This window comes from Aspergillus piperis (genome assembly GCF_003184755.1).
Source record: "Aspergillus piperis CBS 112811 unplaced genomic scaffold BO85scaffold_11, whole genome shotgun sequence".
Lineage (NCBI taxonomy): Eukaryota > Fungi > Ascomycota > Eurotiomycetes > Eurotiales > Aspergillaceae > Aspergillus > Aspergillus piperis.
In genome coordinates, this window is record NW_020291601.1 from 275,095 (window position 1) to 288,111 (window position 13,017).

Genomic DNA, 13,017 nt, shown 5'->3' on the forward strand with positions numbered 1-13,017 from the left:
AAATGCCTCACAGTAGTATTACAAAAGTCAAATGCGCGGCCCTTCTTGGATGTAGCCAATCTATTGGGCACTTGCGCGATTGAAACAGCTGTCCTGCAAAGACGTCCATAATCTGATAGGAAACAAGCCCATGCTCAAGTAAAGTGGAGAATTACGTGTCGCTCCGCCAACTATCAATATACGAGCAGAACATGCCATCGCAGGTACGATATATGGGAGTAACCTAGTAGAAACGCAAACTCGTACCCATCGCGGATAACATTCTAAGTTTTGCCTCCGACCTCCGACCTCCGACCTGCGGAGCTTTGCTTAAGCGGGCCAATAACGGACCGCGGATCGAGTAACCCTGCCTTATTTCCGCAGGGCAGGCGTTGTACCACGGTTTCAAATCAATCTATATGCGTCATCCTGTCCGAGGGAATCGGGTAATGATCCTCACACTGATGGGAGATCAGGCCGCGTATCCCTCGGCGCAAATATCCGTGAAGATGCATGATACCCGTCGGAGCACCGTTAAGGGGTCTGTCTGCTCGCCGACCTCCGATACATTGCAGCCTTACTTAAACACTGTGTCTGTCCCCAAGCATCCCGAACTATCATTTCATTATCATTCTGAATCATTCCGTTGGCCCCTATTAGCATCCAAGACACGATGAATCAGTCTCGGCGTGCGAGGCTCGCTGTCGCCACACTCATCCCTTCCCTGATCGGGGCCAATGCCGCGCTCTACGACACCGTCATCAAAACGCAGTATGGTGGCGTGCAAGGCTACCCGGCCTTCACCAGCGAGCCTGCCGGCAACCTGACCCATTGGAAGGACATCACCGTCTGGAAGAATATCCCCTTCGCCGCCACCACCGGGGGTCAGAACCGCTGGAAGGCACCCCAGCCGGCAAGCCCATGGAACGGCACCCTTGATGCTAAGTCTTATGGAAATGTTTGCCCGTCAGCCACTGAGGGCAGCTCTGACTATACCATCGACGAGGACTGCTTGAATCTCAACATCTGGAGTCCCGCCAACTCCACTGACGCAAAGCTCCCGGTTGTGATGTGGAGCTATCCCGCCCTTTCAACGGCTGCTGATGCCCTGTTTGACGGTGGTGGCATGGCAGACCAAGGTATTGTCTACGTTAATTATAACTATCGTACTGGCTCATTCGGTTGGCTTGCACACCCGGAGTTGTCGGAGGAGTTCTACAAGGTGACGGGATCCAACAGCTCCGGCAACTGGGGCATGCTCGACCAGTTTGCAGCGCTCAAGTGGATCCACGAGAACATCGCCGCGTTTGGCGGTGATCCTGAGCACATCACGGTCATGGGTCAATCCGCTGGGTCGGCCGCCACCCAGCACATCCTCAACAGCCCGCTGACCAAGGGCCTGATTGTCGGCGCCATCATTGAAAGCGGAGTTCGGGATCCGCACGACCCCCTCTGCACCAGTCTGGCAGAAGGCTACAGCACATTGGAGGATCAGCTGGCCCAGGGTGAACGCTTCATGGCCAGCGTGAACTGCAGCTCCATCGCCGAGATGCGCGAATTGCCGATGGAGGATCTCGTCGTGTCGGGCGGAACGTTCGGCAGCAGCAGCGAATGGAGCTTCGGCGCCACTTTGGACTACTATGCCATGCCGGACACCTACTACAACACACTCATCAAGGGTCTGGCGCAGGACGTGCCCATCATTACAGGTAATACTAAGGATGAGAGCGGGGCTAGCTATGGCCTGAACCTCACGGTATCTGAGTACCTGGCAGACATGAATGAGACGTTCAGCGAGCCATGGCTCTCCCGCTTCCTGGAGCAGTACCCCGGAAACACAACGCGAACAGCCCCGGGAGCCTACAACTCCCAGTGGACTGACCGGTCCAAAGTAGGCACTTGGCTATGGGCGCAACTCTGGGCGACCGCGAGGACTAGTCCTGTATATACCTACTTCTGGGACCACGCTCCGCCGGGCCAGGACCAGGGAGCGTACCACGAATCCGAGATCAACTACGTCCTAAACAACCTGTACGGCACGGACATGCCGTGGACGGCTGCGGACTATTCCATTGCACGGAAAATGAATGGATACTGGGCCAACTTTATCAAGACAGGCAATCCTAATGGAGGATCCCTGGCCCAGTGGCCTGCCACGGGAGAGAACGCGACGGTGCAGCATGTGGGTGATGGATGGGGTGAAATCCCGACCGCATCAGATGCCAAGGTCAAGCTGTTTGAGGAGTGGTTTGAGACACTAAAGACCTACTGAGGGCGCATCAACATCTGCTTGTATATAGCCGTCTGTAATTAGCCATGCTTCATGTACATCATCTGTATGATAGCAACAAGTGCAAATTGCCTGATATGCTTCCCCGCATTCGTGGAGCCGGTCGATCATGGTAGATTACCCATTTAGCCGATACCATGCGTATATCTGCTTTACCCCAGCTGCTCAACCTATTCATGAAACCAAGGCAAAAATAATGAGAATATCACGTTAATTGAGCACCATCAATACAATCATGGCCCGTCACAATAATCATAACTTCCCCCTCTATCTCGTGATCCTCCTCTCCCTAGCCCTACCCATTCTATCCACCCCCCTTCCCTCTCTCCAGTCAGAATCACAATCCCAATCCCAATGGGTCGACATCTGGACCACAATGCCTCAACTCACCGAACCAGCCAACCTCCCCCCAGCCCCATTTGTATGTTCCCCCTCCCCTCCTCCATCTTGTACACACCACTGACTCAACCTGAATCCTTGATCGAAAAAGAACTCCACCCCCTCCATCTTCCCCAACACCACCCTCCGCCAAACCCTCCGTCTCACCCAACCAGCCCAAACCATCCGTCTCCGTCTCTCCAACGCCTTCGGCAGTACCGACCTCCCTATCACCTCCGTAGCCATCTCCGTCCCAGCCAACAACACCCTCGGCAGCGCATCCATCATCCCGGGTACCACAACCCCGTTATCCTTCGACGGAGACGCCTCGATCCTCGTTCCAGTAGGGAGTCTCATCGTCTCGGACCCAATCACCCTCCCGAAACAGGCGGGGACGACACTAACAGTGGACTTGTATCTGGAGAGCGGGCAGAACGGAACAGATATTACATCTCACCCGGGAAGTCGGACGACGTCGTGGATGGGGTTTGGGGATTTAGTTGGTGTGGATGAGGTAGTTGGGGGGGATGTGGTGGGGGTCGAGCATTGGTATATCCATCCCTTGGTCTTCATTTCATTATGCAACTATATCACACCCTCTTCGTCGGACAAAGCATACTAATAGAATTGAGGGAAAAGGTACTTCATCTCTACCATCGAAGCCCTCCTCCCAAATACCTACCATGGGTGCGCAATCCTCGGCGACAGCATAACAGACGGACGAGGGAGCGATACGAATGAGAATAACCGGTACCCTACCTCCCCTTTATCTCCAGCAATATGTCAAATGACTGACACATGATATGCTACGCACAGCTGGCCCGACCTCCTCCTCCCCTACCTCCACACCCCCCACTCACCAACAACAACCCTCTCCCTCCTCAACCAAGCCGCCGGCGGCAACCGGCTCCTCCACGACTCCCTCGGCCCAAACACCCTCTCGCGCGTCGACCGCGACGTGCTCTCGCACTCCCGCATAACGCACACGATCGTCTTCGAAGGCGTCAACGACATCGGCACAGAATCTACCTCTCCTACAGCGCAGCAAATAGTAGGCGATAGAATCATCATGTCCTACAAACAGATCGTCACGAGGCTGCACGCGGCAGGAATAAAGGTGATCGGAGCGACGATCACGCCGTTCGGGACACCGGCGAATGCGTCCGTCGTGCAGCCGTACTCGGATCCGGAACGGGAGAGGACGAGACAGAGGGTGAATGCGTGGATACGAGATTCGGGTGTGTTTGATGGGGTGGTTGATTTTGACCGGGTGGTTAGGAGGGATAAGAGGCCGGATTTGCTACGGGGGGAGTTTGATAGTGGAGATCATTTGCATTTGAATCCGAGGGGGTACGAGGCGTTGGCTAGGGCTTTTCCTGTGGAGTTATTGAATTAAGCTGAGTGGGCAGAGTGTGGTAGGTGGAATAGAATATTTTATTATGTCAATCGATTGACTGATTCAGCTACTACTAACTAACCAGCTAGCTAGATATTAATTAAGTTCGTTCACATACTCATGCTCGTTTTGCATCATACTCATACAAGATCTTCCTTCTCTCTAAGAGAGATGGTTTAGTATCCCCGCAGGCTGCGACGACGGGGCACACTGCGCTTGAGGGAAACACCGGCCTCAGCGGCATCAGCGTAGGGACCAAAGTCCGGGGATCCACCGAGGGTACCGAAGATATCACCGATGTAGTTGCTGGGGGTGATACCGGCAGCGAAAGTGGCGTTCCACTGGCTAATGATACCCTCGATGATCTTGACACCGGCGTTGTAGATGTTCTGGACAGAGGGCTCGTAGGCACCGGTAGAAGCGTAGAGGAGGTTCTCGCGGGCCGACTCGCCAGGGTAGGGGCGGTCGAAGTCGGAGGCGGTACGCATGACGATGATACGAGAGAAGTCAACGAGCTTAGCCTTGGCGGCACGGACCATGGCCTCGAGGGTGGCGTTGTCCTCCTGGGCAGAGGCGCAGTAGGTACCGGTACCGTTGGTCAGGACCTTGGTGGTGTTGGCGAAGGTATCGCCGAGGATGTTACCGGAGTAGTAGACGTCGCTGGTAGCGACATCGCACTGGACGACGGAGGGAGCGGAGGCACCGGCAGCGTAGATGCCGTCGGAGGTGTTGTAGTTAGCGCGGTAGGCCTTAGCGGCGTCGGAGTCCGCGAGGGTGGCCTTGCTGGCGAAAGCGGCGGCGATCTGGCGCAGGTTGTCGTTGACTTCGAAGACCTCGGTGCCGTAGATGCTGCCGGGGTATTGCCAGGGGTAGTAGGAGCCCTGGGGGAAGTAGCCGGTGGTGGCGTTGGCGGGCATTTCGCGGATGTCGATCTCGTACTGCAGAGCGACTTGGACGGCGTAGCGGGCCAGAGTCACACCGCAGATGGTGGCCTGCTCGGGGTTGACACCGGCGATACCGGCGATCAGGAAGTAGGTGTTGGTCAGGTCGAAGGTGGGGTTGAAGATGATGGAAGAGACGGTCACGGCCGCGTTGATCTCGGCTTCACCGGTGACCAGCTGGCAGATGTTGTGGTCGGCCGTGCAGTGCACGTCCGGGAAGAGGGGAGAAGCTCCCGGGATGGTGATGTTGTGCTCCAGCACGTTGAACTCGGGGATACCCCACCAAATGGCGGCTTCGGGTTCGAACTGGGTGGTTTGTTAGTATATGGCAGCATTCATGGTGGGGTTAGGTTAGGGTGATAGATGAGGGTGGGCTACCATGGACACAATGAAGACCTTGGGAGCGATCTTGTCGGTGGACTGGCGCGCGGCGATGTTCTTGGCCGCGGGGACGGAGCGAGCCGCAGCAAGGGAGGACAGGCAGCTGCTGGCGAGCAGCAGGCCCGTGGAAACGGATTGAAGGAGCTGCATGGTGTGTGCGATGGTGATTGAGTGCACTTTTTTTGGCTGCAATGGCTGGATGGTGAAAGCGATGTTGGGGACACCAGCTTTATAGCTTGCGATTGAGGTCTTTCTGTTGTGGCTATCAACGGCGTAGCTATCGGGATTTGGCCATTGGGTGGTTTTAGTCGACCCACCGTCGCGTGCTAAATGCCCACATTGTTGAAAAACTCTGCCAGGGAGACGGGCTGATTAGGAAGGATTTGCATTGAGAGCGGAGAGGGTAGCATTGGTGCCTGCCTGAAAGCCAATGATCGGCAATCCATTCCGTACGAACCGAGCCGGTTGCTGCGGTGCATTTAGTTGGGGTTACTTACTTAGTGCTGTTCTCCACCCAGCTGAAGAATGGGACGCGATTGAGTAGCTGAGGTTGCCGCGGGCGTTTTCCATTTTTCTTCTAGCTGTCAATGGATACAGAGATCATCGGTAGACTAAGGTACGGCATACAGTTCCTGTTCCTGAATGTTGTTCCCACAATAAGAAGAGGATATTCTCCGTGGCACCACGGGACGGAGCCAAGAACTAACGCAGGAACAAAACAACAACCAAAAGGCAAAACATGGAAAAGATAGCAAAAAGATAAGCGGGGAGCCGGCCGATAACCATCGCACCACCAATATCGCGCAATTAATTAACTTAGATTGCCTTATCGCTCACCGGCCTATCAACGGCGCCACTAGTGCCGGAGTGGAGGGATTCCACCGGATTTCTCCTCTCCATCATGCTTCCCGATGCTTCCATTGCTGCACCTAGGCAATTGATCCAAATCCCTGTGCAGATATGGTGACATCGTGCGTGTCCTCAGCCGTAGCTGAGTTTATATAGTATATAAGAAGCTGAGATTCAAATCCCGATGAATAGAATTGCATGGTGTTCAGGGCTGTAATGGGGAGGAAGATGAGGGCACGAAGGAGGGCACGTGCGGGGCTGCGCCCAGCTGAAGAACTTTCCGATCACCACCACGGCACTCTCCACCTCGTTGCAGTCAGACCCCGTAGGGCGTACTGATTAGATGGATGAGTTACTAATGAGGAAGAGATTATAGCCGGGTGTGAAACTACAATATTCGTATGTTATCTTATTCCTTGGCGGTAGTAGTAGTACCCTCGCGGAGATCTCCTATCATATACTTACTACTTCAGTTAGTAACTGTACTGTCCAAAATATATATATTTACGGATGCCCCAATTACTAGTACTAACTAGCAGCACTAGCAATGCCGATACTACTAGAACATCAATCCAGGCCAGCCAGATAGTACTAGTTGTATTCAGCTCCTTATCCAGTACACGCATCCATTGCAAAGGAACCGTATTAGTACTCGGTCGTCTACATCTAGTTGAACATTCGTTCAATTCTATCCAAATCAACTGCTTGGAGCCACACAATGGTAATCACCATTCCGACAAAACATCATGAATGTCACTTGTAACCTGTACAACCACTACATCGACATCGTAGAATAGTACTATGTTGGGAAACGAAATGCCAGTGCTCTACGTTCAGAATGGCATCCCGCATTGGTAATTCCTTGTTGCTGCGGCCATTAACATCTCGCTCCTTCCTGGTCGCAATATCACGTCCGCGGACTCTTTCCTACTACATTCCCCGCTCAGACTCTCATGGGAGGCTTTCCATACCTGAATATAGCTGAATCGCTGGGCAAAGACATCAAGCATCTTCGATGATAAATAAAGAACAGTCATATCCCTTGACATGACAGTCAAACCATGTACGTAGTACCCCAACTGCAAGAAGAATGTCAGTCTCCAGGGCCTACTAAAGAATACTTACATCGGATTCGTCGGCCTTGGGGATTTTCTGGGCTTCATTGATCCAATCATCACCAATACACCCCACGGCTTCCCTAGACGAGGCTTCTCATTGGTCAGCTCTCATTCCATTCCTTTCCTATCATGCCACTCGGGTGAATATTCCGAACATGTGCTGACCACCACCCAATGGAATAAGCAATCCAGCCGAGCATTCTGGAATCCAACTGTCAGCCAGTTGGCGTCTGTCACAAAGCCTACGGAGTGTTGGTATATTATCACGTGATCTAAACACGCCGACCATCCGCGGACTCGAGCAAGAATGCATCATCCCCTGCCAAGTTGCGACCGTGATGCCATTTTGGTAACTATCAGGGTCCAATCATCTGATCCCTCAATTCGACAGAGATGGTTCCACCGGAAGCTCACGGATTCTAGAAGACGGAGGATCTTCTAGGGATCCCACCGATCGCTGCGAGTTTATTGAAGTTAAAGCTGGCCCCAAACTCAGTTTTCGAAACTGACTCGCCGGGATCGCTCCACATGGCAAGGGTATGATGAGTGCTGTCTTAGACAATTTCAGTCGAGTGGAGGTTATTCCTGACCGGACCCCATCCCCCTTCCTCCATACATGTCCGACGCGAAGCCACGCTGACGTGGACAGCAGGGGATCTCACATTGCGCGGTCAGATCTCCGACGATCTCCTCCACCAACAACGGCCTTGGTGGAGATGCTGCACTGCTGCTACAAATACATTGGCCTCCCTTGCCGTGGCTGCCTTGGCCGATCCAAAGCAATGTCAGATGCTTGGCGGCAGCAGACCTCAACGGCCTCGTACGACCTCGGAGCGGAGTGGCAGGTCACGGGTTGATCCATGGAGCAGCTGGGATGCTGTCGGGCTGCCGAGAGACGGTCGGAACGTTATTGAGCGATGGTGTTCCCGGGTGTGGGAGAGGATGCGATGGTCATCAGGCAGAGCCGCAAGTGGCCTCTCATTCGGACAAATTCATTCATCCCTGGCCAGCTCAAAGACACAAGCGGTTATATACCCCAGCTGAGGCGTGTCACCATGTGAGCTGACAGGAAATCTGCGTAACGGGTCAACGTCAGCTTTGACGACTTCGTCACACCGACCGTTCTTGTCCGTGAGAGGATGGCATGTAAGAGCCGCTCCATGCGATCACATTCTGCCACTGAAGATTACGCTGGACGCGAGGCCCGACTGCAGTATCTCCGCAAGTGGACAAAGGATCCTCTCTAAATGGGAAATGCAGCGATGGGCAGCAGCTGCACTGGAGGAGTCAGATGCAGCAGAGAAAGCCGCGTCATCGTCAGCTGCGAGATGCTCGCGTGCGCCTGCCGATCGCGGGAAATGAGTCCGCATCTGCTGTGTCGATGCTCTTATTCCTAAAGAGAATGATCAGGCCAGACGTAGCATGAAGCATTGGGGGGAAAGCTAAGAAGAGAGTCAACTGGCCGATGTCATCGGGAAACGACGTCATCCACGTGGGGTTGGGCCGTGACGTCACCCTCCCGTCTCCCTCCAACTTGTTGGTTGTTATACTCTTTCCTTTTTATCTTTCTATCTTCCCCTTTCTTCTGCTGGCATTGCATCGCATCGCGTCACATCCTGGACCCCGCATCGCAAATCTGTTCTGCCACCCGTTAGGATACCCCTTAGACGAAATACCCCCGACCGGCTCGCTCAGGTGAGCTTACATGACAACCGCTATCAGCTAGATATCCATAACTAATCCCTCAGTAGCCACCCACGAAAGTCTAATCAGGAACCACAAAGTCAGATCCAAAGAAACAACACCAACTCAGCTCGGAAATCACCGAAAATGGTCGGCTCCATCCACGAACGCATTCGCGAAGACCTTATCGGCAAGGAGCGTCGTCTCTGGACGGCGCTCACCTCGGCTGACCCGGGGCCCGAAATCAAGAAGATGTGTAACGAAGAGGCCAACCTACTTTTTCCGCAGCGCGAGGTTCTGCACCTGCATTCGAAGCCGTCAATCAGCGAGGCACTGAAGCCACCCTTCCATCACTTCGACGAGTACGAACTGCAGGAGGTGCGCGTGATCGTCATCGACTTGATGGCCGGGTCAGTAACGTACAAGATCAATGCGCGCCGCGGAGAAGAGACGTACCGGGGCACCGGGTCGACGACATGGAGCCAGGGGAGTGATGGAGAGTGGCGGATTGTGGTGCATCAGGAGACATTAATGTGATGAGATGAGATTCATTGAGATTCAGATGTAGGGGGGCGATATGAGAAGTGGCAGTGACAGTAGGGGATGGATGGAATGGACGAATCATGATTTGTTTTGATGCAGTCTGCTGATGAATATTCTTTTTCTTGTTACATTAATTTATTTCTTTTTTTTTTCGTTGGACCCTGCTTTTCCATTCAGGGGTTGAATATCCCTTTGTATCGATTGTGATTGCGTGGATGTGTGAATGTGGCTGGCTGACATCAGACGGACAACGGAGTTTGAATCAGACAAGACTCTGACATTAATGTCCACGCAGATCATCATCATCCATCGAACAATAGCATAACACAACATAACATAGTTCCCATTTTCATATGATAGTATTCCACCCCCCCGTCACCCAAAGAAAAGCAAACACAACACAACATAAGACAACTCAACAAAAGAAAAAAGAACCAAAAGAAAAGAGTAAGAAAAAAGAAGATCGACAAAGTTCACAGCCATAAGGCTACCCAACCCACCCCAGTGGGACCAATAGTAACTGCATCATTATTGGCCCTAGTTTCATCGCGGTAACAGCAGAGTGGAGCTTAGCAGCATGTTTTCTTCTGTAGGGCGAGGGTGGCAGTGTGCAGATTGCAGCTGAGCACGCACCAATTTTTTTGCACTGCACGGCGACTCCGTGTTCATGCATGCAGTAGCTAGCTAGCTAGCTAGTCAGTTAGTTAATTTTTCTTTTGCTTTCTTCTTCTTCTACTTGCTTACTACTACCCTACCTGACTACTGGAATAAGATACCTAGCAGAGACCACTTACTATCTTGGGTAATGATCTGTCGATCAGGGTGTAGTTTCTTTCTGTCAGGGTCTAGAACTTTGTGCTGCTTTGCTCACTGAGAATACACATTGTTAGATTTATTATTAAGGTTTGCAGAGTGAAACAAACCACGTACCAAACGCTACTTAAGATCTGATCTGACGTGAGGAGTAACTAAGCATAAGGCAACCAAATTATATAATGTTATATTATATTCTTAATTTCATTATGATTGATTAGGTCAAATGGAGTACAGTAAGAAAGTAGCGAGTTACTCTAATCGGTCAAGAACATATTACCTGTCAAGTAAGTGAAAATCTAACCACTCAATTTCCATTTCCCTTCTTGGTAATGTAGTATATAATAGTATATGTACCACGCAAGCTGCGATATGTATAGTAGGAAATAGATATCGGTTTTCCCCACTTTGGAAAATTCAATAAACAACACAGCCCCCTTTCTTTCTTCCTTCCTTTCTTTCCTTGCACTTTGATCCCGAAAATAATTTCCATCCCATCCCATCCAATGTAAATCCAACAACAACTCTTTCTCTCTCTCACAAAATTAGATACCAGAAGGGAAATCGAACAAAATCAGAGATAATAAACGAACAAAACAAGGGAATTTGTAAAGAATCACAAAAAGAAATAAAAAAGAAAAAGAAAAATTAAACACCATTAGCAAACCCATCACCACCAGCCTCAGTATCAACCCTCACCGAATCCATCAACCCACAAACCTCGAACAACTTCTTCGGCCCCATGCCCTCGGGCAACCCAACGACACCATCCTTCTTCAGCCTCTCCAGAGCAGCCGTAATGCCCATATACGCCGGGGTAATGCAAGCGAACGAGAAGATCATGATACGGAAGCCCATCTCCTTAGCCTCATCAACGGAAATAACCGGCCCAGCCCCGTTCTCCACCATGTTAAGCAGAAGCGGCCAAGGCGCAAGGTCCTGCACACACCGCCTCGCCATCTCCTTACTGGTGAAGCCCTCAAGGAGACCAACATCGGCGCCAAGATCGCGGGCGGCCTTAAGGCGACGAATGCACTCGTCGTAGCCGTGCTGCTGGAGGGCGTCAGTGCGGGCAATCAGCACGATGTCGCTGCGGAGGCGGTCCTTGGTGAGCTTGGCGGCGCGGAGGCGAGTCAGGTATTCCTCCATGCTGACGACGCGCTTGCCTGCCAAGTGACCGCATCGCTTGTTTTGGATCTGGTCTTCGATGTGGAATCCCGCAACGCCGGCTTGAATGTATTGTTGAACGGAACGAGCGACCATTAGGGGGCCTATATTGTTTTTGTTTTTGATGGTTAGTGGGGAAACTGGGTCTTATATTGCCGTTTTGCTTTTGGGAGCGGGTAGATCATTAAGTCTTGGCGGAGGGTGGAGATAGGATGCAAGTTGTAGGGGATTATGGGGATTTTTTTTTTTTGCTCACCTCCGTAGCCAGTGTCCATGTCAGCGATCAGGGGAGGACCGTAGGGGTCCAGGTTCGCGATCATCTCTGCGTTGGTCTTCATGTCGTAGATGTGGGCTAGACCCAGATCGGCCATGCCCAGTCTAGATGCGGTAGTGCCGGCGCCGGTCTAAAAAGCCCTTCCGTTAGTATGATCTTTGTTTGTCGGAAGCGGACAAGTGTGTGTTGTGTGATTGTGGGGAAGTAGTAGTAGGAGTTAGGATGGACTTACCATGTACATGCCCTTGAAGCCCATGTTGATGGCAATGCGAGCGGACAGACCGTCGTAGACACCAGGGCACACGATCAACTCATCAGACTCGCGAAGCTGCTTGCGCAGCTTGCTAGCACCAGTGACCATGTTCAAGTTGACCACGGGCTCTTGACGGGCACCGTTGATCTCATAGATACCGTCCTGCTCAACGGTGATGGTGATAGTGTTGGTCATGCTGATGGTGGAAGCAGAATCGGGGGTATCAACTTTCATTGCGAGGGGAAAAAACCACAAGGTATATATAGGTGGAAACAAGGAGAGTTTTTATCCCTTGGAAAGTGGAGAGTTGAAGATAGGAGAGAAAAGAGGCTTGATGAGGATAGAGAGAAACCAAAGGAAGAGCCAGAAGGTGACCAGTTTATATAGACGTGTCGGGAGAAGATCATCCCGCCAGCAACCAATATTCATTACCTGAGAAGATCATTTTGAGAATTGTTTTTTTCCCAATACTTCTTTTCTTTCTGTCTGCAACATTCCCCTCCTGGTGGATTGCAACGCAAGCCCTTGGCCGAGAATCATCGTCAATCCACACAAACGCACGTACACCCTACTCCGGTGAACGAACCATTGCCATTCAATTTTCTTGGCCACCATCCCAGCGCCGAGAAAAGAAAATAAAATGGTCAATCGACGCCATCGGCGGACTATGATTTGTGCCTGTGACAAGTCGAAAAATGTCCGAATGCAATGCAGCAGGGGCCTAGATAAGCTCCCCCCCTCTTTTTCTTTTTTATTATTTTAAAATTATTATTGTTATATTATTCGCATTTTTGTTTTGCCGGCCCCCTCTTCCCCGTACATCGGCTAATGACCAGTAAATCGCCAAATCTAGTAAAAGATGGGGCTGGCTGGACCGCCACCGCGAGGGGAGTTAAGAGACATACTCCGCGCGTAGTTTCAGATTACGCGCGCCGGTGATGGCAGGATTGAT

General features: G+C 51.8%; 5 protein-coding genes across 5 annotated transcripts; 3 read left to right on the forward strand and 2 right to left on the reverse strand.

The window, feature by feature from the left end:
* Positions 1-652: 652 nt before the first annotated feature.
* Positions 653-2,254, forward strand: BO85DRAFT_422547 (carboxylesterase/lipase family protein; the record flags this gene model as incomplete). Its single annotated transcript, XM_025657968.1, has 1 exon — positions 653-2,254. One exon carries the CDS (start codon positions 653-655, stop codon positions 2,249-2,251), a length of 1,599 nt encoding a protein of 532 aa, XP_025514617.1.
* A 218-nt stretch (positions 2,255-2,472) lies between these two features.
* BO85DRAFT_422548 (SGNH/GDSL hydrolase family protein) lies at positions 2,473-4,163 on the forward strand. The gene is made up of 4 exons (XM_025657969.1): positions 2,473-2,690; positions 2,760-3,196; positions 3,287-3,397; positions 3,464-4,163. Exons 1-4 carry the CDS (start codon positions 2,505-2,507, stop codon positions 4,041-4,043), a joined length of 1,314 nt encoding a protein of 437 aa, XP_025514618.1. The 5' UTR covers positions 2,473-2,504; the 3' UTR covers positions 4,044-4,163.
* On the reverse strand, positions 4,062-5,713 carry BO85DRAFT_422552 (purine-nucleoside phosphorylase). The gene is made up of 2 exons (XM_025657970.1): positions 5,363-5,713; positions 4,062-5,290 (listed from the first exon to the last, which is right to left on the reverse strand). The coding sequence occupies exons 1-2, from the start codon at positions 5,513-5,515 to the stop codon at positions 4,220-4,222; spliced, it is 1,224 nt and encodes a 407-aa protein (XP_025514619.1). The 5' UTR covers positions 5,516-5,713; the 3' UTR covers positions 4,062-4,219.
* A 2,983-nt stretch (positions 5,714-8,696) lies between these two features.
* On the forward strand, positions 8,697-9,716 carry BO85DRAFT_450106 (nuclear transport factor 2 family protein). The gene is made up of 2 exons (XM_025660303.1): positions 8,697-9,027; positions 9,084-9,716. Exon 2 carries the CDS (start codon positions 9,163-9,165, stop codon positions 9,550-9,552), a length of 390 nt encoding a protein of 129 aa, XP_025514620.1. The 5' UTR covers positions 8,697-9,027; positions 9,084-9,162; the 3' UTR covers positions 9,553-9,716.
* A 1,303-nt stretch (positions 9,717-11,019) lies between these two features.
* On the reverse strand, positions 11,020-12,299 carry BO85DRAFT_374077 (isocitrate lyase/PEP mutase family protein; the record flags this gene model as incomplete). Its single annotated transcript, XM_025656111.1, has 3 exons — positions 11,020-11,642; positions 11,795-11,942; positions 12,045-12,299. The coding sequence occupies 3 exons, from the start codon at positions 12,297-12,299 to the stop codon at positions 11,020-11,022; spliced, it is 1,026 nt and encodes a 341-aa protein (XP_025514621.1).
* Between the last annotated feature and the right edge of the window lie 718 nt (positions 12,300-13,017).

Excerpts from the sequence above, each read along its gene's own strand:
- BO85DRAFT_422552 (XM_025657970.1), bottom strand. The coding sequence starts at position 5,515 with ATGCAGCTCCTTCAATCCGTTTCCACGGGCCTGCTGCTCGCCAGCAGC. Across the intron at positions 5,291-5,362 it reads AGGTCTTCATTGTGTCCATG|TTCGAACCCGAAGCCGCCAT; the intron begins GTAGCCCACCCT and ends CAAACCACCCAG.
- BO85DRAFT_450106 (XM_025660303.1), top strand. The coding sequence starts at position 9,163 with ATGGTCGGCTCCATCCACGAACGCATTCGCGAAGACCTTATCGGCAAG.
- BO85DRAFT_422548 (XM_025657969.1), top strand. The coding sequence starts at position 2,505 with ATGGCCCGTCACAATAATCATAACTTCCCCCTCTATCTCGTGATCCTC. Across the intron at positions 2,691-2,759 it reads ACCTCCCCCCAGCCCCATTT|AACTCCACCCCCTCCATCTT; the intron begins GTATGTTCCCCC and ends TGATCGAAAAAG. Across the intron at positions 3,398-3,463 it reads GATACGAATGAGAATAACCG|CTGGCCCGACCTCCTCCTCC; the intron begins GTACCCTACCTC and ends TGCTACGCACAG.